Genomic DNA, 27055 nt, shown 5'->3' with positions numbered 1-27055 from the left:
CAAAAAAATGTTTCGCCGCTTTCCTCAGACAACTGACAAGAGGAGCGGCAAGAAAGAAAATCCTGCATTTTTGGTTCTTAATCCGCTTTAGAGGCGCACAACTTGACCTAAGAACACTAAATGAGGCGTTGTTAAAGTGTGCTGTCATAATACAGGAAGTCCTCGAGTTACGCACGAGTTCCGTTCCTACGCTGGCGTTGTAACACGAATTTGGACTTGAGTCGGATTTCACCGGTAAAGTCGATATTTACATCAAAATACTATGTACAGTATTTCAACAAAGAGATGTGCAGCTCTCAGTATTCTAATCTCATAACAATTCACTTTATATACTGTACAAAAACAGATTCAGATTCAGTTCTCGTGGCAGTATAGAATACAGCCACTTTATACACCTTGGGTTAGCATCTTAACATAAATCAAACCGTACAATAACACCAAAAATATACAATTAACATCCTCATAAAAAAATTAAAAATAATGATAATAAAATGAAAAAAAAAATCATGAAAAGGTGAGGTGTTTAGACATAAAAAATAATTTGTGTAATGGGCTTCCTGTACAGTAATAACAACAACAACAACAACATATTTACGCGACCCAAAAACACTAGTTCGTGTTTCCGCACGGACATTCATTGCTGACGGACGGCAAAGCGGAGCTAATAGAAGCTAATCAAACATTTACGTCAACAATTAAATGTGACGCGCCCGATGGCGAGCCCACACGCTGGATGATGTCCGTTGCTAGAAGTAACAACAACACAACTTTAAAATGCCGTTATTACTGTGGGAGATTAACGAAAAAGAAGGTGATACGGACGAGGCACGGGCGTCGTAAAAAGTTGAAGCGACGTAACTCGAGGACTTCGGACACTGACAAAACACGCAAGATGGACACCAACCTAGACGTCACGTCCAGCATTTGCTTTCCTCGTGGTCAATGGGCCACTCATTCAGCACTTGTTTTGCTCAGGAGGATAATGATAGCACTTTCAACATTGAGCACACACGCACGCACGTACACCTTGAATGGCGTGGACATCATGACCTCTGACTCGTTATCCCATTACCAGGCCATCACGCAGGGTCACCTAAATGAAAAGCTAATGTAAGGCAAATCTTGCAAGGCCACTAATGGACAAGACTCAATTTCTTTCTGCCGTCCATCCACTGACCAAAAGTCCGGCCGGGTTGTAGGCAGCAGCAGCATTTTATCACTTTGAAGTCACAGGATTGCTTGCTTGCTTACGTAGAATATAAGGTGAACAATGATAATAATAATAATAATAATATGTAAAAACTATATCTGGAGTATTGGAAACATATTTAAACAAATTAGCAGCCACTATGGGGAGAGATTTGTCTCTAAATTATTACACAAATTTATGCTGTTTGTGAATTATTGAATGTGCGTGATAGAGATCGACCCATATGCTTTTTTTCAGGGGCGATACCGATACCGATAAATAGTAGTCAAGGAGGCCAATAACCAATACTTGGAGCTGATATTAACTTTCACTAAAAGGGATAATATTGGCAAAATATTTTAGAAAATACCAACTCTAACTTTATTTAAATGCCTTAAAGCATGTTTGTTGAACAACTTTTCAGATTTGGAAAAATGTTTTTGTGATTTGGTTTGAATGTTGTTTTCTTTTCTTAAATGAAGACATCTTTGTTTTAAAATTCTTGCGAAAACGTTCAGGGAGTTCCCCGGGTCGTCAGCATGTCTTTAAAAGTGAAAGGGGAAAAAACTTCCAATTATTTTGTACAATAAATAAAGATTTCAAAAATTTCAAAATGTCTGAAATATTACATTTCTACTTATCTTAGTTTTAATTTCTAACAAAAACACAAGTCAGCAGCATCTCTTACAAAATTCACACCAAAAAAAATACATACTGTAAATAGTCCCCTCAAGTTAACACAGTTATAACTTAATTTATCTTTTTGTAACGCTGATATTCATCAAAATGCTGACTATCGGTGCCGATAAATGGCAAAAAAAATAAATAAATAAAAAAGGAACGTAAACTAGAGATGAAAATGACCTTAATATTTCTCTCCCTGCGGCTATTTCCAGTATTCCATCGGCAGGTTTGATAAAAGGATTACGCAACCAGCTTTATGCAGCCAAAGCCAAATCTGGATCTAGAGGGAGAAATGTTTGATTCAATAATTCTTGTTTCCTTTCTGCCAAGCAAGCGGTCCTCTTTGGAGAAAGTCACAAATCAGCATTATGCCAGATTTGCACCTGCGCTCCGAGTCTGACTGTCTGTAGAAATGTGTCCAGCAAAGCCAGATGTTATTCCACTACCTGTCTGGGTGTGAGAGAGACAAAATGTACACAAATTGGTCACGTTGGACAAAAACGCAGTTTGACTACAATAAAGTCAAACCAATTTTCATTTCCAAATACATATGGAATGGGAAAAAAAGCAATCGCCATTTTCATTTGTTGTTATCAAGCATAATCATCAGCAGACTTCCATCCAGACATTTGACCTTTGAGTTGACTTATCATAACAGGGTCGCAACCCCCACGACCTGCAGTCATTACTGCCGACTCCTCCAATCGGCCCTGAAAGCTCTGATAAAGCACTCGGGTAGAGGTGACATTTGATTTGTGTGTGTGCGCCCACAGCAACATTGGAGGAACTGGAGGAATTTCTGGTGAGTACTGGCTGTTTAGTATGTGACAACAATCTCCCCTCTTTGACAACAATCACCCCTTTTTTTTTTCATATGCCTGCCAATGGAAGACGAAAAGCCTTTTTGACAAAGAAAAAAAAATCTCCCAAACAAAACATGTTATGATCCGATGAAAAAGTTTCTGGCCACAATTCTAAAAGGTGTGTTTGGTGCAAACACACAAAAAAAAAAAACATACCTGTAGTGAAACATCGCGGTGTCGGGCATGTCATATCATGTCGGGCCTGTTTTTCTTCCGATGGACTCGGACATTGGTCGAAGTGGAAGGAATTATGAACGGTTCCACCTAGAAAGCAAAAATAAATCAGTCATGTCAGGGAAAGCCTACTAGAACAGCTGAACATTATTTGGGGTTAATCCGGGGCTCTTTAAATTGTGTCAGGTGGTACGTGACTCCCATTTGACATGAAATGGAATTCGATTGGTTGATTCTGAGCACCTCACAGCCCCATCCACAGTTCTAAAAGGGTGTGCACACTTATGCAACCACATTATCACTGTTGTTTATCTTTACTTCCTCTCATGAATAGATTTCACTTTTTATACATGCGAGGTCATAGGTCACTATACACTTCCTGTTTTCTATTCCATTTCTTTGCATCGTCATCTTGGGTTTTGCCATTTTTTTTGGTAAGCAAATCCATCGTCTGCCTGCTCGTCAACGGACACGGGAACAGCCTCGCAAAAAATACTTTTTCCGTCCCCGACCGCGGTTCAGGGCCAGCTTGAGAAGCATTATGGCCATCACGCTTCACAAGTTTCTCGCAACAGGATTTGCTCTTGATTAATTATGCTGAGAAAAACACTCAAGGTTGTTGGGCATCATAATCCTCCGCTTGAATAGTTTGAAAATCTGTTTAAAATTGAAACAAAACAACAAAATGGCTGTTATAGAAGGAAATAAATCTGAGAATTTGATCTGAAAAAAAAAATAATAATTCACAGGAAACATGACTTGTCAGGTGTCAATTCAAAGTCAAGTTAAGTCCCAAGTCTTAAAATTGCCGACTCGGGTCAGACTTGAGTCAAGTCACGTGACCCGAGTCACACATGTTTGCTAAAAGTTCTGGAAGGCACTGCGACGTTAGCTGCCACACACAAACCAATAGTTTACCAAATAGATATATATTATTATTTTTTAAACAAACATGTTTAATTGTTCTCTCAATTGCATTGTTAGTTTACTGAAGATTAACTAGCTAGTAGCACTCCATTGTCAAATTTAAACTTCTAACTTATATGATCAACATGATAATTTGTAGCCAACAGAATCAGTAGCAAATCACAATTTGCAATATAAACATGCTAGTTGGACTTACTACAGTTACACATTAACTAATGAAAATAACAAATGAGTTTATGAAATGAAACGTAGTTGGACTGACTCATTCCACATTGTATTTAAATGCAGTTCGTTTCTGGATTGTCACACTGGATGAGCTCCGTAAATTTTTTGTTGTTGTATTTTGAATTAAGTGCAATATTGTAGTCACATTGGCAGATGTCACATTGTTTTGTTTTGTTTTTTTTTTGGGGGGGGGGGGTCTGCGGATGTGACACTGATGGAAAACATAAACCAAGTTCAATTAAGTCAATAAGAAGAGCACCTTGCTAACAAGCTACCGCTCATTCTCACCCGAGTCCAAATACCTTGTCAAACAGCATCTCACAAAACACCATCAAAAAGCAGCGCGGCTTTCATCAACACTTAATATGCCATCAGCTCACCCCGACGACGGTTCCCTCAAGTCATCCCTAATCACTCCATCTGAATCCTAAACAGTCAAGACAACTTTCCGAGCATGCTTCTCTGTTGACGCATTTCCCAGAAGGCATTGCCTTTTCGCTTCCTCTCCCACTCCGGCGGAGGCAAAACAAACAACATCAGAAAACAAAAAGCAAGTCTGCAAAATACCTTGCGGACGCCCCGAGGAAGACGGCGGACGGGCAGATGAGCAGATAGGTTTCCTCCGTCCTCTCTCGGGCTGTCTCCTCTCTCGACGTGCCGCCGAGAGTGACTGCTCACGGGCTGGCTGGCATATCTAATTAGAGCTCGGCTCTCGCCGCTATCTGGCGCAGGATCTACCTCTCCGATCTCTCCTGACTCAATCTTCCCCATCTCTGATTTCCTTTTATATTTATGCCGGAATATTTAATTGTAGACAAAAGGTTACTCTGGGCTCTATTCATTGCGCGCAGGCAGAATAATCTCCTTTAAAAGGCTTGACATTTCAGGCTTTTCAAAAGGGGCTGGGAAAAAAAATATATCCCCGCTTTTGTTAATCAATGAAGTAGAACTCCAGCGAACAAAAGAATTAAATTGCTTGGTTGGGTTCATAAAACACACAGAAATCGCAGCTTCCTGTGGGCTTTTGTGCTTGCCACTGGCTGGCCCGTATGCAAGCAAGCACTGTAATTCCATATGATTTAGGGGGCAAAACTCTCATTTCTCCACACAGTTGGCTTTTTAAATCCTATTGAAAAAAAGCCGTCCGTGCTGCCGGCTGATTGGGACGGCTTGTCAGACTTTTTGGGGGCTAGGCTAGCATAGGCTCTCTCTGCTGAGAAATGGCTTCCAAAAATTGGAAAGTCATCCACTACGATTTACCATTTCTATACTGTGTCTGCTTTAGGAAAAAAAAATAAAAATACATTGTAACTATGCAGATTATAGGTTTGATAATGAGGCCCTTCGCTGTCCTATTGTGTACGTTGCTGACATGTTTTCGTCCACTGGTAGGAGATAAGACGGCACGTTTCGATTTTAATGACTCCATACGGATTGCAGATGTTCATTCCTCGTTCTTAGAACTAGCCATCATCTCGAAACGGACGACATCGATATTACAGAGCTTGGGAGTCTCAAGGGAGGCGGCGAGTTCAGCTATACCGTACCGTACCACCTGATTCGAAAACCGCTACCCGTTCCAAAATCTCTAGCTTTCTTGACAAATTGACACTCGATTTCAAGCCACATGGCATTGACAGGAGTCAAAAACGACCGAAATTGCGCCATCTCCCATTATTACAGCGGAACAGAAAGTAGCCAATCAATGAAGCAAACTGACTGAGGAACAAGGAAGTGACCGTAAATCAAAACAAACATGTCCTACCCCAAGCACGTTTTTAATGGCCTCTTTGCACAGCTTGACTACTTCCTGAAATTAACACATTTTGGAGAAATTGATTAATCCAGGTGTGTCTAGCGTGGTTACTGAGGTCAGGCGCACCTGGATTAATCAGCTTGTCCGCTCGCGAAAGACAGGAAATGAAGGAGTAGTATTGAATTCAGGAAGTAGTAGATTTCCTGATCCTGATCCGATCACATGATCATAAATCAAGACTTTGGTAGGGCAGAGCGACTACGTCATATTCTAGGAGCGATGTAGTAAATGACTTCTCGTCCAATGAGAGGACAAACAGACACATTGTGTTTATCTCAGTTTTTAACCTAAAGATGGCGCCAAACAGATGGCTTTTGCCCCAAATTCAAGCTTTCAACAAACATGCACTAAATGTCAAAAATAATGACCAGGACATGTAGACAGCATTAGGAGACACACGTTTATACAGTTTATGAAGCCGAGCACTTCACTGCCACAAATTAGGGGGAAAAAATCTATTGGCAATTGTCAGTTGTGAATTTAACATTTATAATTAATAGTGTACATTGATGTCAGTAACAAACTGTAATTTAAATGCTAAGTAAATGTTTGAAATTCTCAAGCTATTATGATAGGTTTTGCTAATTTCTTATTCATAGAATTATCAAGTCAACCATACGATACGTTTGTTTTAAATAAACGCTTCTAAACGTTTTATTTTTATGAAAGTATCACTAAAAATCAACTTGGCGACTGATCTTGTTTGCCGGCTTTTTACGACAATTTCTATCGATTTCCGACACAAACAAACGGACGCCAGAAAACATGAGGTCAAAAGTTGTTCCCCTCATCGTTTTGTAACAAAACATAACTCGGATCTATGGCAAGTATCACTTTGTATTACTCTTTAAGACGAAAAAATAAACACCGTTGTAACGTCACGAACTGTTTCGACGAGCCGGTTAGGCGAACGTTAGCTCTAGTCAAGCGTGCAAAACAAGCTAACCTACGTGAACGTCTCGATGACTTTTATGTCGACTAAACAAATTTTGCTTGTGTTCTGATTACGTTTTGAGAATCCGCTTCCATGTATTGACATGTCATAAGTTTGTTTGTCGTGATTCTTACCTGCTGTCAACGTGTGCACGCTCAGGCCAGTTCCGTGGTGGCAGCGGGGCTAGCTTTGGCTGCAGCTGGATTTGCAGGCAAGTAATTGGAGACGTGAACTCTTATCAAATCCTTACTTTTGTCACTTGCGTTCTCGACCCTGGCATGGTCTTGTTTACTCCGTCACCCAGGTCGCTATGTCATGCAGGCCATGAAGCAGGTGGAGCCCCAAGTGAAGCAGGCCCTTCAGAGCTTCCCTAAGAATGTGAGAATCTCACACATTACGTTTCGCAGTCGATAAAAGTACAGCAAAATTCACGAGGCAGCAACTAAGGTTTATTTCTTTAAAATGTGCTTAACTCGTTTAAAGAATACGTCACCTTCTCTAAATAGTGTTGCAGGTGAGACATTAAGATGCAGTTGGACAATTCACTGGGCTCGTTATTTTTAAATGTATGCTGTATTTTGTAGGCCTTCGGAGGGGGTTACTATCGAGGTGGTTTTGAACCAAAGATGACTAAAAGAGAAGCTACACTGGTTTTAGGTGTCAGGTACGTTAAGTATGTTAAGGTTTGGGGGTTGGAGTTAGTAACTAATGACTATCATGACTTTCAGTCCCACTGCCAGTTGGAATAAGATCCGAGAAGCCCACAGAAAACTGATGATACTAAACCACCCGGACAGAGGTAGGTGGAAAGCTTAACTCGTTTCCAGGAGAGTGATTTCAAGTTTCCCCGTAAATGTCACAAAATATTCTTGTGTTCTTGCAGGTGGCTCTCCTTATCTTGCGGCAAAGATTAACGAGGCTAAAGATTTCATTGAAGGCCAAGCAAAGAAGTGACAAGACTGAAGCAAGGAGCTCATCGGATTGTTGTTTTCAAATAAATTGCATTGTAAATACAACCTTGTGGTTTTTAGGTTGAGTATCACCCAAAAAAACAAAAAAAAAAACAGTCATTTAGTTCACTCAAGACAAAAGCAGTTTGGTTTTTGATCTACATGAAAGATCAAGTTTATTTAAGAACTACCTGCATACAAAACATATTGCACATCAACCAACCAGAATGATCCTTTAGAAAAAAAACAAAATATTGTTGTCGATCCAACAGAAAAACATGCGCTTGTCACAACTCTCAGTAGTCCAAATTTGTCATTTGCGTCCGTTTCATGTTTAAAATCGAGGTTTTTTTTTGTTGTTTTTGTTTTTTTAAATACTGTACATGTTTAAAATAAATAAGCCTTCTTTTGGGAAAGTTACAATCAGTTTCCCGCAGAACAAAAAAAAAAAAATCAAGAAATTGGCTACATCTCTGTTGAGCACACGAGGCAGTTTCCAACTACAATTAACTCTCGACAGAAAAATATGTTTCAGTGCAAAGGAAATGACTCTTTCCAGGTACGCTGCAACATTTCCTCATGAACAAAGTGGTTGCATATTGAAAAAGAGAAAGCAGCTATGCCAAACTCAACAGATAAACATTACGAACAGTCACACCTGACTTCTCAAACGATATGTATCTGAATGACTTTCCGGGGTCTTCAGTGGTTGCTTTTTTTTGTCCGTTCGCAGTGGCGAGAGAGCATTTTCGAAAGAAAGAGAGAAAAAAAAAAAGAAGAAAAAAGCTCATCCGGTCATCAACTGTGGCGGGCAAAACCACCGCCAAAACACACGTGAACAGATGTCAGATATTGTGCGGTTCAGGCAACATGTTCAATCTATTCTCAAGGCACGACAGCTGATCACGTCAATGTCTACGCCGCAGGGCTTCCAATGAATCTGCCTTGCAACTGTGGTATTGCTCATGCACGACAACAGGAAGTACAAACGACTTCAGATGCACAAAATCTCCAGAAAATGTTTTGGGGGGAGTCTGCCTGACGTTTACCAAAAAAAAATAAATAATTAAAACCTGCTAAGATGTCACCGAAAAGAACAGCTGCATTAATACCACAGTATGAGTTTGAGGGGAATCCCTGACTACTTTTTTTTTTTTTTCTTCCCCACCCCTAAATACTGCTTTCACAGTCATTCCTCCAAATGAAAAAAATCAACATTGACATAACAGTAGTGTGTGTTCGACTCTTTGGCCATCTTATACAGGAAGAACTACTGTCAAAAGACTAACTGCAAGGATAGTAGGACAAGAGTGTAAAGGTGTGGTGTCGGTACAGACCACTAGAATGTGTTTCAAATTTCAAAGTAAAAAGAAAAGAGTTGTTGCTGCAATAAAAACAGATTCACACAAAAAGCGTGAGGTTTCAAACGACGCCCGAGAAGCGGAAATACTTGAAAGCGTGTTTGTGGGTGTGACTACGAGAGGCCGTTGACGACGGGTTGTGGTTCGCCTTTGTCCGAGACTTTGGTGGCCCCCTCGGCGGGGGCGCCGGGCTCTTGGGGGTCGGCGGTGCCGCTCACGACGTCTGCGGTGGCACTGTTGTCGGAACCATTGGTGGTTGTGGTGGGAGCCTCGGGGCTGCGATCTGCTCTGGCATCCACCTGAGCCTGAGAGGAGGAGGAAAAAAAAAAAAAAAAAAAAAAACACGCATAATGGTCAAACATCAATTTGTTCTCTCAGGAAAAAAAGAGCATATGGTCTTGCAAAAACCTCATCCTTGGTAATCTCCTCGTCCTTGGTCGGCATCTGTCGGCTCTGAGAGTCGGCCCTGGACATGAAGTCCGCCACCGTCACTGCGCACAGAGCAGACGAGACGAGACATTGGCCATCACTGTCCGGTAAAGACGGCGTATTTGGCTAGGGCATTTATTTGGGACATATCCACTAGCTGTGAGAAAGGAACATGCTGGAAAGGGAATAATATTTCCTCAACTAATTAACTGTACCGTGAAAAAGGTGCAATGACCAACTGTATCAGCCAGCCAATTTGACATGGAAGTTAGAAATTGGACTTTTGCGGATTGAAACTTTAAATAAGGATTTTCTAAATTTTTTTCTATAAAAAAAAATGTAAATATTAACTCTTTGACTGCCAAAAACGTTAAATAACGTTTAGTAAAATCCTATGGATGAGTGCCAAAGACGTTAAAAGACGTTTGTTTCAAAACAGAGGTGAAACTAACCATTTTCTATTGTTGATTACTCAAAAACGGAATAAGGTAGAAACAAACTTTTTTTCTGATTAAAGATGAGAGTCCAATCTTTCATTTGGTAGAATGTGTGTTTCCATAGTCCAAACACATAATTTTCTGTGGACCTCGAAAGATCAGTCAAAATGCTTAAATCGGCTGGCACCCACGGCATCCCTTTTCTGAAAACGTCTGGCAGTCAAAGAGTTAAAAAATAATAATCTTTTCTATTTAACAAAATTTTAAATATTTTTTTCTAATTTTAATAATCTTTTCTTTAAAAAAAACATTTTTTAATCTCTTCTTTTTTTTTTTTAAATTGTAAATTTGTCATCCTTTTAAACATATATATATATATTTTTAATCTTTTCTTTAAATGTAATTTATTATTATTTTTAAAATTTTCCATAATCTTTTCTATTTTAAAAAAAATATGTTTATTTTTATTTTTAATCTTGTCTTTAAAAAAATAATTGTAATTTTTTTTTAAATAATCTTTTCTTAAAAAAAAAGAAAAGAAAGATTATTAAAAATTAGGGGCGTCCGACCTAATAAAGTGAATTTTTGACGTTTATAGCCATCAAGGGCAGTGAATGAGTTAAAAATAATAATACCAAACAAGTCTTGTTGTAACATTGTGCAATCACGATAGCAGGACCAACAAACCATCGGCGAGGTTTTACTTGCAACTCTTAAAGTGGGAAGCCAACCTACAATATTTCTTTACAATATGTTGTATAGGGGGGGTTACTTGCTGGTGACTGAAAATGACATCACAACTGCTCAGGGAACGACCAATCACGACTCGGCTTCAGAAAAGATGTGCGCTGTGATTGGCGGTTACTTGAGCAACTGTGATGTCATTTTCAGACGACGCAAGTGTCAGAACGGCAAAACGGACGGAGGGAGTACTGGGATACTGGACTAATTTAGCCATTTTTAGCAGTAAGAAGTTTAGTTAATATTTAGTCCAGAAATAATTGGATAACATTACATTTCATGTGCATTTAATAGTGTTGCTGTCGACTGAAAATGACACAATGCGTTTAGTGCTCGGGTAACGACCAATCACGGCTCACCTGTTTTCTGGGTTTGGTCATGTGGCAAACTGAGCCATGATTGGTTGTTACCTGAGCTCTAAGCACACACGGGTCAAATGAAGTTATCCGATTCATTCGAGACAAAATATGAACTAAATGAGTCAAGTATCCCTTTAAGAGCAGATGCACATCATTTTTATAGTGTAGTGACTTCACATTGAGAAGTTGGTCTTAAGTTGAACTTGACATGGAAGTAAAAAGTTGGGAGTTGAATTGAACCCAGATAAAACAAACAATCTTCACCTCACACAGAAATTCTGTCCGAAGGATTATTTTTCTTTTCTTTTCTTACCCATGCAGCATATCGGCACTAACAAGCACATGCTCTTGAGACACAACCACTTAAGTCTGTCAGAGTAAACGGCAGCCAGAAAACCAATGCCACGACATTATTAGTCAAGGTCTTACAGTACTTGATGATCACAAGTAAAAAATTTTTTTTTTTAAAAACAGCCATATTCAATCATTTTGAACTAGCTACCGGGAGAGTTAAAATATCACCATCACTATCTACAGCACAAATGGGTTTTTTGTTATTGTTTTATGACATGATGTGCCACACACAAGCCACAACTGCCGAATAACCTTTGAGCAAAGGCAATGCGAGCAACTGCTATTAGCAGCCAGCAGTTACCTGGCTGCCTGTCTTCAGGCAGACGAATACGACGTCGGCGACTACGGTTACGACGCTGCGGTTGAGCTTCGGCGTCATCTAAGGGTGGCGAGATGCCAAACATAGCATTCAGGCTCGCCGTTTGTATCGCTGATGCCTGAGGCTAAGCACTTTTTTAAAAAAAATTTTTTTTTATAAATAATCGAACAGCATGTGCTCGTTCCATATCGAATGGCTTCCTTACCGATTCCGTTTTCGCTCATGGAGGTGTTGTCCGATTCGCTCATGCCGTCCATCATCGTGGCGTCCTCATCCGTCCGACGTCGCCGAGACCGCCGCTGGCGGGTGGCGAGCAAGTTGGACTCGCTGGCGTCCGTGTCGGCCGTCTGGTCCGTCTCCGTGTTGTCGCCTCGAGGTCCTGCTGCAAAGTGGCTGCTTTCATACTGCAATTCTTCTTACTGGCAAGCTGGTTTGGAAGGAAGCCTGTTTACCGGAGCTGTTATTGTATCCTCCTCTTCCTCGTCCTCCTCGTCCTCTGCCAGGTCCTGGCCTCCTGCGACTGTCCCTCTGAGGACGTGGACCTCGTTCCCTCTCCCTGCAAATTGGGCAGACATTGATCCAAATCTTTAGTGCTGTCACTATTGAATATTTTTAAGATCTGTCGATTAATTGGATTCCTTTTAATTTCGCCTTAAAGTGTATTACAAAAGATTACCGTTTATTAATCAATGCCACAAAGAAAAATGTAAGCTCAACACTCACCTCATTTGCTCCTCGCCAGCCTGAGACCAGTCACCGACTTCTTCTCGACGCTCTGAATCAGTCTCAGATGCGTTGGAGTGCTCAGAGTTGGTGCCTGGCGGAAACATGACATTTATTACTTTGAGTTTGTTTGGGCCCCGTGAGCCAATTTCATCCACGGTCCACATAGCAGAAATGACAGAAAAAAAAGAAAGAAAAAAAAAACGGGGGAAAAACAGAATTTCATACAGAGCAGTGTAAAATAGCAAAGTAAGCGCTCACACTCAAACAAGCTAGCCTAGTAGTGCTGTCGCCTGTTGCTATCGAATATTTGTAGGATCGATTAATCAACCAATCGGATTCATTTAAATGTAAGAATCTTTGTGCAGTTTGTCACTTTTTTTACTCACGACTGCCACCTCTGGCCCAAAGCGTAACTGCAGCACCTGAGCAGGCTCGTTCATGGTGCGCGTGAGTACAAGCACGATCTTAACTCTTTGACTGCCAGACGTTTTCAGAAAAGGGATGCCGTGGGTGCCAGCCGATTTTAAGCATTTTGACTGATCTTTCAAGGTCCATAGAAAATTATGTGTTTGGACTATGGAAACACACATACTGCCAAAACTAGATTGGACTCCCATCTTCCATCAGAAAAAAAAAAAGTTTGTTTCTACCTTATTCCGTTTTTGAGTAATCAACAATAGAAAATGGTTAGTTTCACCTGTTTTGAAAAAAACGTTTTTTAACGTCTTTGGCACTCCTCCATAGGATTTTACGAAACGTTATTTAACGTTTTTGGCAGTGAAAGAGTTAAGTGCACGCCACATGTCCGCTACTCACTCTACCTCTCCCCAAAGAAACTGTCGAGAGTGTGTGTGTGTGTGGGGGGGGTGTTGTACTATGTTATTGGTACAAATCATTGTTTTCCAAAGAAAAAAATGTTTGCAAATGTCTTACTTTTTTATTTATTTAAAAATGGCTTCAAATGATAACTATTAAAATAGTCAATTATATATATATATATATATATATATATATATATATATATATATATATATATATATATATATATATATATATATATATATATATATATATATATATATATATATATATATATATATATATATATATATATATATATATAGATAGATAGATAGTACTTCGCGATTAATCAATTAATTTTGACAGCTCTACATCCCAGAATGGTTTAAAAGGTAAAAAAGACAATCATGAATGGTTAAAAGCTGACAAAAAAAAACTCTACAGATGTACAGAAAAGTAAATGTAAAAAGATCTGAAAGGAGATTTGCAAAAGCGTTGCATTCCTACCATATCCGGCACCGTAGCCGTGGCCTCTGCGCCCGCGACCTCGACTGTTGTAGGAACGGCCGACGTGTGACGAGGAAGACGAAGCGTTGGCGCTGCCGTCTGTGTTATATCCTCCTCCTCCTCCCCCTCCTCCTCCTCCTCCTCCTCCTCCTCCTCCTCGCTCCCCCCTCTCTCCTCTCTCCCGGTCTCCAGATCGGTGGCCCTGCGTCAGCTGACGCAACTGTTCATCAATCTGCATCCGCTCCAGACGAAGTTGTTCAACCTCCTGGTTGGATATACGACACGTCACGTGGATGAAAACAAAAACAGGAGGAAAAAGCACGTCATTAAAAATAATATACTGTTTTTTTTTTTTTTAATGACATGGCTTATTAGAAAAATGAAGCACAAAGCTATGGAACTCTTTCACATTTATACTCCTCGTGCACACATCCTGTGTGCCACTTAAATCGTGCTAGCCTGCATCTCTGCGCGTTATTTCCTCGAGCTGCTGGCTCTGCACAAGAAGCTCCTTCATGTCCTACACAGTGAAAACCAACACGTACGAAAGGTATGCAAAGAAAACAACAACAAAAAGAGCAAAGAGCAACCAAGCCAAGCAATAAATCAAAAGTAGGGATGCACCAAAAATTCGGCCAACTAATATTTTTGGGCTGAAAATGGATCAAATGTGCATTTTAGGATTTTGGTCCAAAAGACTTTTGTCAAAGACCTTTTAAGGTAGTATTCCTTTTTTTTTTTTTTTTTTGGTTTCTAAAGTATTATAATTTCTTTGTGTTTCGGCTTATTTGGGGGTTTCTGTTTCTGCCAAGAATTCTCATTTTGGTGCATCACTAATCAGAAGATGATGTTATTAATACTCAGTCCATAACAAAGCATTCACAATGGCACCTTCAACCATGCTAAGTCTGCAAGAATGTCGTTTTAGAATAAAATAAGATGAACAAAGCTGGTAAAACCAGCAAAACGGCTTTTGAGCCCAGTGTAGGCCTATTTTATTTATTTTTTTACTGTTTGTGTAAAATAGGACCACCTGGCCCAATTACTGTCATGCCACACAATTGGCCAGTTACATTATTTTTTTTTTCTTCAACAGCAAAAATATTTGATAAGGTGAAGTGGTGCTCAAGTGGACACTTTGCAACGGCCACAAAAATCCCCGCTGACATGCTGGCGGCGAGCAAATGTTGACGTACAGACAATTTCCAAATGTGTGCACTTTTGACTTGGAATGCTGCGTTCGATAACAGGGCCAGTATCCACAACATTGTTTTTTTGGGATCTGAAGGTCCACCTTATTTTCACAGGTTAATAGTTTTGAGTTACAAGACGGGTTTTGCGTTAAATGAGCGCCAACGGGTGCCATCGTCCGAGCTCTCTAAAAAACAATAAGGTAATCGATATTGTGGTCTTTTTTTTATGATCGCTAACATCTATCAATTTTCTGAACTGATTCCGTATGTGAAATATTTGCACTGTCAATGTAAAAAGTAATATTCATGTTAATGACAAATAGGCATGCCGTTTACACTGGATAACAACATTTTGTAGAGAAAAAAAGAAAAAAAAAGCCATAAGATGTCCAAATTTTAGTTTTTTGGACAAGTTACATGATAGTTTCTAAAAACCGCAAAAAAAAAAAAAAATGTTTTCCAGTTTCCGGAACTGCAACCAAAGTCTGATGAAAATCGACCGTTTCATAAGAAGAAGAAACATTTGCGTTTTGGTGTGCACGTTCCAAAGTATTTGTGTGCGTGCGCATGCACGTGGTGGGCGTACCCCTAAAACTGTAGGGCTGCCCCCAAAGCTTAGGCACCCTGGCTGCGAGGGTACAAAATCCTTCTTCTTGCCCCTTACATATTCCTTTATTGTGAAGACAAACCAAAACATTTGGGAACAGTACGTGTTAAGTCACTTGAAACAATGAAAATCCACGCAACAATCTTGATTTAAAACGTTATCAATCACTAACTCTACTGCCTGCTTTTTTTTCTCTCCAGCCGTGATGTTAACATCACAACTATTTTCTCAATTTCAATGAGAAAATACCATTACAAAAAAGCATCTTGTGGACACAGGCCTTTACACCGATTTGAAAATGGATGAATTCAAAACGCATCCACAAAAATGATAGGAAGTGAGCCGGTGGTGTAAACATGTGACACACACACACATACAAGGATGCTCTTACATTGAGGTACGAGATGTGGTACTCCAGCAAGACCTGGACATTGCCGATGCTCTCCTTCGTACCGACAAAGGTGAAGGGGACCATTCCCTGTGTCGACAAAACCAAACAAAAACAATGTGCAGGTCAGTATATGGGCAGTCAGTGGACCCCAAATCCCGTACGGACATCAACCGGACAATCGCTTTGCGGGGACAACGAGAAGCAAACGCAGAAAAGCAGCTTACTTCTTGTCGAGGTTGCTTGTTGTCGTTGTCTCCTTCTATCCTGACCCTCACCACTCCAGACTTGTCCACAATCTCCTGAATGACCTTTCCATTCTTACCAATGACTTTACCTGAGGACAGACGGCAAACAAACCAATTGCAGATTCTGGCATTTTGAAATCTGCATTTTTTTTTCTTTTGCATGAAGCCCAAGAAAAACAAAACAAACAACAAAAACGGAGCTAAATACCCGTTTCCAAGGATATGTACATACCAACAAGGCCTCTTGGTACCTGGACAGAATCCTCCAGAAACTCCAAGTAGTTCCTTGCCTTTTTCACTGCTTCTGCCGTCTGAAACACGACACGGGAGAGCTTTCGTATAAGAACACTCAAGACACTGTTGTCTATTTCTTTTTCTTTTTACAATAAGCTCTTGTAGCCTATTTCATTTGGTCTCAGGTGCTACTTAAGAGATGTTTTTATTTAACAAATCTGGAGATTTTGAGGCCTGGGTGTGGCCAATGAAATTAAACTCTGCTTTCCGAAAATTGTATCCGATATTTATTCACACCAGATAGGTTTGGATTTTGTAGAACTGCATTTCATATTGACTTTGTTTGTTTTTGCGATATTACATTTAGTGTCATGATTCTCAACATCGTAGTGTGACATAAGCAAGAGAAAAACATAGAAATCAGGAGGAGGCAAATAATTATAATAAACTAAAAATATATATTTTTTCCACAGTATATTCCAACTGGACTGGCAACATCTAGGGCAGGAATTCTAAACTGGAGGGTCGGGACACAAAATTGGGTTGCTGACCTATTTAGGGTGGGTTGCGGACAGCCGGTAAAAAAAAAAAAAAAAAAAAAACATTTTTCAGTTTTCAGAACAGTAAAGAGGCGTACCATATACGAATACGAACTAACATATTAGGTACACAAATCTATTACTACAGACGCTCCCCTACTTACGAACATTCGAGTTACGAACAACGGTACATACGAACATTTCTGCGCGTACAGTATGCCGAAAAATGTTCGGAAAGAAATGCTCTAAGTTAGATTTTGTATTGCGCGTAGTGCTTCTTTCCGCCGCTAATACCGACGATTGGCGCTGTGAGAGCTCATTGGAGGCTGAGCAACGTGGCGAGGAGGAGGAGGAGGAAGAAAACGCCGGTCCCCATGAAGCAGGAAATAACTTTTGAAGCCGATTCCAGCGACGACGAAGAATCTCTCATGATATAAAATCCTCCTCTTCCTCCTCCTCCATCATCTCCTTAAGCATCGAGTACATCTTCCAAAAGTAAGTTAAACTTCATTTTATTTATCTTATTACGTACATGTACATACTGTGTGTGTCTCGCTCTCTCTCTCTCTCTCTCTCTAACATACGTAGTACAGTACAGTACTGTACGTATTCTCTCCATTTTATTAAAAGTTTTTTTCAGTACAAACCAATGCAGGTTACTTGTACAAGCCTTAAACATACTTATATAAACCTTCAATATACTTATATAGGCTTTAAACATAAATTATAATACAAAATATAGCACTGAAGCAACTTACGAACAAATTCACCTTACGAACGATCGTCCGGAACGTAACTCGTTCGTAAGGTGGGGAGCGTCTGTATAGCGTAAATCGCTGGCTACCAAAATGTGTTGATTATCAACATGAAGTGCAAAATGTAATCCACATTTCGGAAAATCCATTTTCCGCGCAGCTCATCCTGTTCAAAGTTGAAGGGGAATGTGAACATCGGGCAAAAGCAGCCTACACTCTGAAATGGCCAACAACTCAAATATATGTTGCTCATGCTCATACGCATGCTAACAAGCTAATTTTGTGCGACGGACACTACCTCTCCATAAATTCTGAAGGTACCCGTCTCCTCATCCAAATCGATGGCTGTGACGCCGGGAACTTTTCGTGCTTGCTGAATGTTACTGCCGTGACTGCCGATGGCCAGTCCCATCAAATCTGGCCTCACCATAAACTCTTCCTGGAAAGATGACACCAGGTGCCTGGAGTTCTAAACAAACAAACAAAATTAGCGGCCAAATCCTTTCGCCTTCTCCAACGACCCCTCGAGAGTCAACGACGGAAAGCGACTGACCTCCAGATGTTTTGTAGCTTCCTGGTTGCGAGACATGAGCATAAGTTTGGTTCTGAGGCTGCGGAGGTGCATGTCACTCAGCAAAGACACGCGCTTCACCGTGGACTCGTTGGTGGACTAAAATCAAAACAAAAACGACATTATATACAGTGTTTGCATTATTGTGTGACCTATTTATGCAATTGCAGATATACAATTAAGAGAAGAGAAGAAAATGTGTTACCACAATGACCAACTGGCTGGTCTCAGGACAGTACGAGACTTGACAGGCTTCGACAGCTTTCTTAAAGTCTTTATGGGCGTTATCAGTCTGACACCTGAAATGTATCAGCACGGAAATATTTGAAAAAGCTGTTGTCAGTAGCTTCCTTCTCAATTTCATTCAACAATAATTGAGTTTGAGAAATCTGCGAGACTCGACTCTCATTAGAATTCTTGTTTTCTTGTGATGTAGTGAAACGTCTTCAGTCGCCGCCAGCAGGGTTTGTGCTTATTTGGCTTTAAAACGTTTTTAAAATAATATTTAGCAACGCACATTTAGTTGCCTGGCACAAATTGCAAAGTCACCCTAAACAACAATTCTCTGATTAATCAATTGTTCAAGGAAACTTAGCTAAAAATCAACAGAATTCAAGTAAAAAATTTAAAATGGGAAGTCAACCCATTTAAAAAATATATATATATATTATGCAGCCCCACTAGTCTAAATATGGTATTCTGGTTAATATTGTGTTAGTGGAATATGAATGAATGAATATGTTTTTACCCATCTCAGTGGGCGGCCATTTTGCTGTCGGCTGAAGATGACATCAATGTTGCTCAGGTCTCAGGTAACAACCAATCACAGCGCAGCTTCAGAAAACAGGTGCGCTCTGATTGGTCGTTGCCCGAGCCCTGAGCAACATTGATGTCATCTTAAGTCGACAGCAAGTGGCAAAATGGCCGCCCCCTTAGACGGATAAAAATGGCTGGATTTTGCTTCATAACTCATATTCCAAAAATGTCATATTAATCACAATGTCATGTTTACACTAGCCAGTGAGGTCACATATAACATATTATTGTCAAGAAATGTTAAGATTGACTTCCACTTTAATGACCAATACATTCATTTGTCCCAAACTGACAATGCACCGACCGCTACGGTACTCACGCTTCTTGTAGATCTTGAGGAATTTCAATGGTGCACTTGTGAAAGTATTTATTGGTGATCGCCTTGTTGGTATTGACCGGCCGCAAGCGCTCAAATGTCACAATCTCGTTGTAGGTGGCGTCACAGGCCGCATACTCAATAACAAAGAACTGAAAAACAATACAGGTTAAGTGGATAAAGAGAACACATATGAATATATATGAGCTGGTCAATCATTAGCCTGGATTTACATGGAGACTTTTAGTCATTCCGAATCAAGATCTCTGGTCACCTGTTTACGTGTTTATGTGATGTGATGTGATGTGATCCATTCCGATCTGCCGTTTATATGCTCCCCCGTTTAATCATGTCAGCCCCGTTGGCAGCCGCGGGTCGCATGGACTTTGATCACGTGATTTATAAAGATGGGAGTTCATTCGTCATTTAGCACAGTAGTTGTGATAGCGCTAACACTTATTGAAGCAACATCTTGATTAAAAAAAAAAAAAAAAGAAGACGTTTCAAGTACTTAAAAACAAGTTCTCCCTTCGCAGGCAAACTCTGGGGAGACGCCGCCATTTTAGTGGGTGGAAACGATGACGTCAAGTGTATGCATGACGCTTGTTCGGATTGACGAAAGGAATATAACCACCCCTGTGATTCCAAAAGAAATCCCATTTCAGATTCAGCCTTTTCATTCCGATTGAGGTGTTTATATGGAGCATTTTCATTCCGTTTGCCCGTTGTGATTCGTTCCAAATCGGAATACATGGCTCCATGTAAACCAGGCTACTGTGTGAGTTTTTGGTGTGCGGGAAGGCAAAACTCACATCTCCTTTCGTCATGCAGACTTTAGCCAGCCACCAACCACAAGGTTCCACATCATTGGCCCTGGAAAGGATCTGCCGAGATCATAAACATTAACACACACACACACAGTGTAAAAGCAACAACAACAAAAAATAAATAAATGTGAATCATCCGTACCTCCACCTCCTCACCCTCTCTAATCTCCTTCTTGGCATCAGCAGGTGGTGGCATCCTGACATCACTGAAGGGCACCTGGCGCTGAGGTTGCCAGCTGAAAAAAAAAAAAAAAGAAGAAGAAGAAGCAATTATATTGCTGATGAAGGTTGCAGAATCCACTTTAAAAACAGATACCGATGGCAGCCCAAACTCGGACACTCACTTGTTCTCAAAGGCAATGGTGAGAGAATCATTGTGGATGTCTTTGACTAAGCCCTTTGAAAATAGAAACGCACATGGGTCACGTTACGCAGGAAATCAGTCAATGTGAACAAAAATATTGATTATGTGTTCCACCAAGTACTGGTACCACTACCGTATCGTGGACAAAAATAGCACGATACCATAATATCCGAATACAGGTGCTAGGGAGAAGGAAAAAAAAGTAGTTGCTATGCCATTCGCTCAGCGTGTCAGCCCGTCTGTGACAAGCATCAGGTTAAATCCTTCCCGCATAAATAAATCAATACCCAAGTCTGGACGTGTACTTTGCCAAGTTTACGGCCATCTAACTTAACTCACTATTTGCTTTTTATAAAAGATGGTGTGCGTGCACATTTTAAAAACGCATCACGAACCGCTCTGTGCATTTTGGCAATGGAGACCGTGTCTGTATCATCTTTATCCAGTGGAATTATAAATATCGTAAGCAATAACTGCTGTTGGAAAACTTAATAGGTAAATATGGCCAGTTGGGTCTCGAACTATCAAGTGATTGCAATCTTAAACCATATTTATTGTGTCACTTTAAACAAACTCCATCAATGCATTTAATGTTAATAAATACACATCTAAACAATGTGAGCTTTCTAACTATCTGAAGAAGTGGACATAAACAATATCCAGAATGATGAAGAATCACTTTGCTGTTTTACTTCATTACAATCAATGGTCAATGCTACAAAGACTTGCAGAATTCATGCATCAAATTACTCACAGGCAAAACACCAGTTCACATTTACAGTCTTTGCAAGTTTTTGGACATGATAGGAAGCCAACGAGTCTTGGAATTGAAAACCTAAACCATTGAAACTACTGAAAGTCTGCTATTCTGGACTTTTGTGAGTCATTTTGCAAATATTTTCTGTTTCTCCTCAAAAATGACTTCTTGTCTACGTTGAAAGAAAACGATCAAAGTCAAAACGGCTCAGTCATGTTGAATTGGAGCAGAACGGGTTGGGGGTTGCCATGAAAGTGGGGCGACAGACGGCAATTTTACTCGAGCAGCTCGTCTAGAAATAGCATTTAAGGTTTCAGTATCAGCGGCCATCCCCTCTTCCGTCAGCTGCTCGTGACTGACAAGGAGCAACTGGCTCACGCGAGGGGGGAAAAAAATAGCCTCGACGGTCATCAAATAAGCTGCAGCCCTTAATGTTACTCTAATTCGAAATTCACAATTATGCTTTCGCGACTCTCATAGTGCACATTCCGGGCGAACAATTGATACAGCTTCCGCTAGCCACAAATATCATTTCATACGTCCAAACTCCTCTGTGACTTCATTCTTTGACGTCAGCGGTTAAAGTTGGCCAACTTGAAAAAATATATACACACACACAGTTAAATAGCACGATCGATAAAATGTCAAGCAGGAGAAATAAAGGCGAGCCTATCGTTTATAATTAGGTTCCTTGCGCCACTGGCTAAAATCAGATACCGAAGAAGTGACGAAGGTTCGGCGGCTGTGCTAGCTTAGCTAGCTAATTGTAGCTAGCGAAGCTAATGCCGGTCGCTAGCAAACATTTCGGCTTTGAACTCATCGCAGAAATTCGCCCTCGAGGTTCCAGCTAACATCCTGTCCCGTATGACATTGTGATGTGGTGGTAACATAACAATAAGCCGGCATTTACCTTGTAATAAGCCCCGTTGGAGCCACGAACCTCCACCTCCAGTTCTTCCATGTTGGACACGCAAAGGATGCTGGGATGACAGGTGCTCCTTAAAGCACCAACGCTATCATGACAATAAAATCACTTCAACAAAAAAATTATCATTTTATTTCATGCCGCTGAATTTCCTCGATCTGAGTCAAGATAAATACATAAATAAATAAATGTAAATAATGAAACGGAGGTCGAATAATATTTGATATCTAGTCTACTGGTGCCAATCTGGGGCGTTTTCACTCTAGTTAAGAGTTTGTCATGGTAAGTAAAGGAGAAATTTAATTTGTTCAAATGTGATATTTAAACAACAAAAAAGTGTGATTATTAAAATGTGCCAGCATGCATTCCATAAAATTAAGGCCATGGATGGGGCCTGTCTTCCTTCTTCTTATCTATTGCGTCATTGAAAATGTGCTCATTGTGGGACTAATAAAGGTTATCTTTTAATGTTGCAGTAATGTTCCCTTGTTATCATTCTAAATTATATATTCCACATTCGGTTCTTTGATATTGCATCTTTTATGTAGCATTAAAAAAAAAAATCTTTGTTGATATGTCTTGGATATTATGTTCTTTTGACAAAATTTTAGCCCCCCACCATGAGGTCACTGCTTACAAACACCATCATTAAGACTCAAATAGAATGAATCTATAAATATTTATTTAGTGGCATGACAAGAGTTGACAACATAAAGTGTATATACATTTGTAACGCAAAAATTTTCAAATGTTCTTGAGTCTGAGATGTGACAAAAGTCCTCAGTCCACCTCTTCAACGGTGGGCCCCTGTTGGGTGTCAGCCCGGGCTTGCCCCCTGCAGCCTCCCGCAGGCCCCGCCCCCCGATACAGCTTGCTGATGATTGGCTGACACACCCGTTCCAGCTCCTTCTGCTTGTGCTGGAACTCTTCTGTGTGGGCCAGCTGGTTGCCCTCCAGCCAGCAGAGGGTCTGCTCGCACTTGTCCGTCAACGTCTTCTTGTCCTCCTCGCTCAACTCGTCCGCCAGCGTCTCGTCCTGAACGCTGCTCTTTACGTTAAAGGCGTACGATTCCAGGGCGTTTTTGGCGGCGATCTTGCCACGCTGCAGCTCGTCTTCGGCGTGGTACTTCTGGGCGTCGTCCACCATCTTCTCGATCTCATCTTTGCTCAGTCGGCCTTTGTCGTTGGTGATGGTGATTTTGTTCTCCTTGCCGGTGCTTTTGTCCACGGCAGAAACGTTCAAGATGCCGTTGGCGTCCACGTCGAAGGTGACCTCGATCTGCGGCGCGCCTCGCGGAGCCGGCGGGATTCCGCTCAATTCAAACTTCCCGAGGAGGTTGTTGTCCTTGGTCATGGCTCTCTCGCCCTCCAACACCTGGATGAGGACGCCGGGCTGGTTGTCGGAGTAGGTGCTGAAGGCTTGCGTCTGCTTGGTCGGAATGGTGGTGTTGCGTTTGATGAGCGGCGTCATGACTCCTCCGGCGGTCTCGATGCCCAGCGACAGAGGCGCCACGTCGAGCAGCAGCAGGTCCTGGACGTTGGCCGAGGTGTCCCCCGTCAGGATGGCGGCCTGGACGGCGGCGCCGTAAGCCACCGCCTCGTCGGGGTTGATGCTCTTATTCAGCTCCTTGCCGTTGAAAAAGTCCTGCAGGAGCTTCTGGATTCTGGGGATCCGCGTGGAGCCGCCAACGAGAACAACGTCGTGGATCTGGCCCTTGTCCATCTTGGCGTCCCTCAGGGCTTGCTCCACCGGCTCCAACGTTCCCCTAAAGAGATCGGAGCACAGCTCCTCAAAGCGAGCCCTGGTGATGGAGGTGTAGAAGTCGACGCCCTCAAAGAGGGAGTCGATCTCGACGTTGGCCTGGGAGCTGGAGGACAGCGTCCTCTTGGCCCTCTCGCAGGCGGTGCGAAGCCTCCTCAGGGCCCTCTTGTTCTGGCCGATGTCCTTCTTGTGCTTCCTTTTGAACTCGGCTCCAAAGTGCTCCACTAAGCGGTTGTCAAAGTCCTCTCCGCCCAGATGCGTGTCCCCGGCGGTGGCTTTGACCTCGAAGATGCCGCCCTCGATGGTGAGGATGGACACGTCGAAGGTGCCGCCGCCCAGGTCGAAGATGAGGATGTTGCGTTCCCCCGACTGGCCTTTGTCCAGACCGTAGGCGATGGCGGCGGCTGTGGGCTCGTTGATGATCCTCAGGATGTTCAGTCCCGCGATGACACCCGCGTCTTTGGTGGCCTGCCGTTGGGAGTCGTTAAAGTAGGCGGGGACCGTTACCACGGCGCTGGACACCTGTTGGCCCAGGTAGGCTTCGGCCGTCTCCTTCATTTTAACCAGCACCATGGAGGAGATCTCCTCTGGGTAGAAGGTTTTGTCCTCCCCTTTGTGCTGCACTTGGATTTTGGCCTTCCCTCCGTCGGCAAGCACCTGGAAGGGCCAGTGCTTCCTGTCCGCTTGCACCACCGGATCGTCGAATCGCCTTCCGATCAGTCTCTTGGCGTCAAACACCGTGTTGCTGGGGTTCAACGCCACCTGGTTCTTGGCGGCGTCGCCGATGAGCCTCTCGGTGTCGGTGAAGGCCACGTAGCTGGGTGTGGTTCTGTTGCCCTGGTCATTGGCGATGATCTCCACTTTGCCGTGCTGGAAAACGCCCACGCAGGAGTACGTGGTGCCCAGGTCGATGCCGATGGCCACGCCTTTCGCTGATACCATTTTTGTTTGCTCGCTTGGCTGTCAAAATGCTTGTCTGTAAGGGGAACGGCATTCAAGAAAGACATTAAACATACATAACATAACATGTACTGTATGACAACATTCCTAAAAGTTCAATCAAAATATATATAGATTGTATGAATAAAGTTTGTATTGTGTAGAAAGAAAGCATCAACTTACAGTTAGAAAAGTGCTCGATGTGTTCTCTGGATTTTCTTGTGTCTTCTGATGTCCCACAGTCGCTTTTATACTTGACAAGCTTTCAATCTGGACACTTCCAGACGTTTCTCTGTCAAATTACGTCACCGCCAACAGCATATTCCTGTTGGTCCTTTCAAAGTAAGAGAGATGGAAGTTGCTTTCAGGCTAAGGATGGGTAAACGAACAGACTGGCTCTTATTGTGAAGGCAAGTTCGGATCCTGATACTAAACATTGACGTACGCTTTTTACAGGACACTCTGGAATCGTGGAGATGAAGCGAGATGAACCGAGACAAATCTGGTGAAAGATTATTTATGGTGATGACGTCATTTATGTAACGAGATTATTCTAGAAACAAAAAATGATGTTTGGGTGTGCATTCATGCTATTTGACATCAAGCGATGAATTTGCAACAGTTTACTGATAATTATAAAGTTGACAGAAAATAGATTCTGCAAATAGCACACTTGAAATTAACTTTTAATAAAAAATGACCTTTTATCTGTTCCTTCTAAATGATATAATGAGTGAATCACCTACACACATCCGCTGCAAACAATTGTACCATTATTTTTGGTCCTTCAAAAAAAACAAAAAACAATAATACTTACCTACACCATTCACCTGATTTGAATGTAAATATCTTCAAATTAAAGCAGAAAGTCTTCACTATATATATGAAAGAAATACCACAACTAAACCATCCAGAACGTTTTTTTTCCTAATAATGATTCAGATGGCACAAAATTTAGCAGCAATTCTTATATTCCATTGTAATTCTTTACTAAATGGAGTGTCGTAATGAAGGGCAAAGGAAACCTCATGCAGACCAACAAGCTCATGAATTCCAAACAGCCACTGTGACACCTAGTGGCCAATAGTTAACCTCCTGGGGAATCCTCTTGCTGGATGTGGACTGTAAAGTCATGTTCATCCTGATTCGCCACCCCTGGGACGGAATGGAGACAAAATCCACATCCTTGCTGCAATACGACTCTCCCATTTTAATGACATTATGCAGATCTAGTCCATATTTAGCTCATAAGAGACAATCTTAAAATGTAAACAAATCTTAAAATGGGAAGAAGGTAAGCATTTTTAGAATAAAGGCCTACAAAATGACAAGCAATAAGGTAGCAGCAATAAAGTCTCTCTCAGCTTCTGGTTTGTAGTTTGTCTTGTTGCTTTTCTTTCGGTTACTAAATAAAAAATAAAATAAAAAAATGCATCCATGCTAGGCTAATTGACGATAAGTGTGACTGACTGGCAATTAGTCCAAACTGGGGTAGCCCTGTGACCACGAACAGGAAAAGCAGCACCAAAAAAAAGATAAAAAATAGACAAGTACAACAATACCACAATTAATATGCGCAAATGTTTTTGTTTTGTTTTTTTGGTCACGGTTCGTTAAAGGTCGCAAATTGTTGCAAAGAAATTTGCAAACAGCTTTTCTTGTCGACTAGAATATATACATAGTTGACAGCGAAGCAAAATTAAATTAATAAAATATTTATGATATTGATTTGATTGATTATTGAACATCACTATTATGCTTACCTTAGCTTCATTTTATTTCTATGATAAAGTGTCTTATTATCATCATCATTATTTTAGTTATTTCAAAGGCACATGAAAAAAAAAATTTTTTTTGAAGTCAAAACATGTTATTTTGTTTGTATTATAAAACATGTTCTTGTCATTGTATTTTCCTCCAATTTATGAATCCCAAAACACAACGTGCAAACATATACATACCATCTCGTGGGCCTCATTTTTGTTATAGTGTGACTTTGAAGAGCCCGAGTGGACAACC

General features: G+C 41.2%; 4 protein-coding genes across 6 annotated transcripts in view; 1 reads left to right on the top strand and 3 right to left on the bottom strand.

The window, feature by feature from the left end:
* sox2 (SRY-box transcription factor 2) overlaps positions 1 to 7240 on the bottom strand; it is a 103280-nt gene extending 96040 nt beyond the window's left edge. The window contains exons 1-2 of one of the 2 annotated variants that reach the window (XM_077583894.1): positions 6947 to 7240; positions 2893 to 3000 (exon numbers count right to left, since the gene is read on the bottom strand). The gene's annotated coding sequence lies outside the window, so the exon portion shown is untranslated. The remainder of the gene's footprint in view (positions 1 to 2892; positions 3001 to 6946) is intronic. The other variant, XM_077583895.1, reaches the window with a different exon arrangement.
* dnajc19 (DnaJ (Hsp40) homolog, subfamily C, member 19) lies at positions 6553 to 7828 on the top strand. The gene is made up of 6 exons (XM_077583896.1): positions 6553 to 6701; positions 6972 to 7023; positions 7117 to 7190; positions 7397 to 7476; positions 7541 to 7611; positions 7696 to 7828. The coding sequence occupies exons 1-6, from the start codon at positions 6699 to 6701 to the stop codon at positions 7764 to 7766; spliced, it is 351 nt and encodes a 116-aa protein (XP_077440022.1). The 5' UTR covers positions 6553 to 6698; the 3' UTR covers positions 7767 to 7828.
* A 79-nt stretch (positions 7829 to 7907) lies between these two features.
* Positions 7908 to 22485, bottom strand: fxr1 (FMR1 autosomal homolog 1). Of its 2 annotated transcripts, none has more exons than XM_077584938.1 (17): positions 22322 to 22485; positions 20635 to 20687; positions 20433 to 20526; positions 20276 to 20347; positions 19467 to 19615; positions 18537 to 18630; positions 18314 to 18430; positions 18059 to 18229; positions 16465 to 16543; positions 16212 to 16321; positions 15988 to 16080; positions 13797 to 14061; positions 12486 to 12579; positions 12215 to 12318; positions 11968 to 12144; positions 9532 to 9614; positions 7908 to 9428 (listed from the first exon to the last, which is right to left on the bottom strand). In XM_077584938.1, exons 1-17 carry the CDS (start codon positions 22370 to 22372, stop codon positions 9237 to 9239), a joined length of 1998 nt encoding a protein of 665 aa, XP_077441064.1. In that variant the 5' UTR covers positions 22373 to 22485; the 3' UTR covers positions 7908 to 9236. The 2 variants fall into 2 exon arrangements, with proteins under 2 accessions (XP_077441064.1, XP_077441065.1); XM_077584939.1 differs by having other exon boundaries at positions 15988 to 16074; positions 22322 to 22481.
* Positions 22486 to 22996: 511 nt separating this feature from the next.
* Positions 22997 to 25366, bottom strand: LOC144063035 (heat shock 70 kDa protein 1-like). Its single transcript, XM_077584940.1, has 2 exons — positions 25220 to 25366; positions 22997 to 25073 (listed from the first exon to the last, which is right to left on the bottom strand). Exon 2 carries the CDS (start codon positions 25037 to 25039, stop codon positions 23117 to 23119), a length of 1923 nt encoding a protein of 640 aa, XP_077441066.1. The 5' UTR covers positions 25040 to 25073; positions 25220 to 25366; the 3' UTR covers positions 22997 to 23116.
* Positions 25367 to 27055: the final 1689 nt, after the last annotated feature.

Source organism: Vanacampus margaritifer, chromosome 13 (genome assembly GCF_051991255.1).
Source record: "Vanacampus margaritifer isolate UIUO_Vmar chromosome 13, RoL_Vmar_1.0, whole genome shotgun sequence".
Lineage (NCBI taxonomy): Eukaryota > Metazoa > Chordata > Actinopteri > Syngnathiformes > Syngnathidae > Vanacampus > Vanacampus margaritifer.
Note: the sequence above shows the minus strand (reverse complement) of the source record. Positions and strands in the feature narration are given on the sequence as shown.

Excerpts from the sequence above, each read along its gene's own strand:
- dnajc19 (XM_077583896.1), top strand. Across the intron at positions 7,024-7,116 it reads GGCTGCAGCTGGATTTGCAG|GTCGCTATGTCATGCAGGCC; the intron begins GCAAGTAATTGG and ends TCCGTCACCCAG. Across the intron at positions 7,191-7,396 it reads TTCAGAGCTTCCCTAAGAAT|GCCTTCGGAGGGGGTTACTA; the intron begins GTGAGAATCTCA and ends TGTATTTTGTAG.
- LOC144063035 (XM_077584940.1), bottom strand. The coding sequence starts at position 25,039 with ATGGTATCAGCGAAAGGCGTGGCCATCGGCATCGACCTGGGCACCACG.
- fxr1 (XM_077584938.1), bottom strand. The coding sequence starts at position 22,372 with ATGGAAGAACTGGAGGTGGAGGTTCGTGGCTCCAACGGGGCTTATTAC. Across the intron at positions 16,322-16,464 it reads GGTACCAAGAGGCCTTGTTG|GTAAAGTCATTGGTAAGAAT; the intron begins GTATGTACATAT and ends GTCTGTCCTCAG. Across the intron at positions 9,429-9,531 it reads AGGAGATTACCAAGGATGAG|GCTCAGGTGGATGCCAGAGC; the intron begins GTTTTTGCAAGA and ends TCCTCCTCTCAG.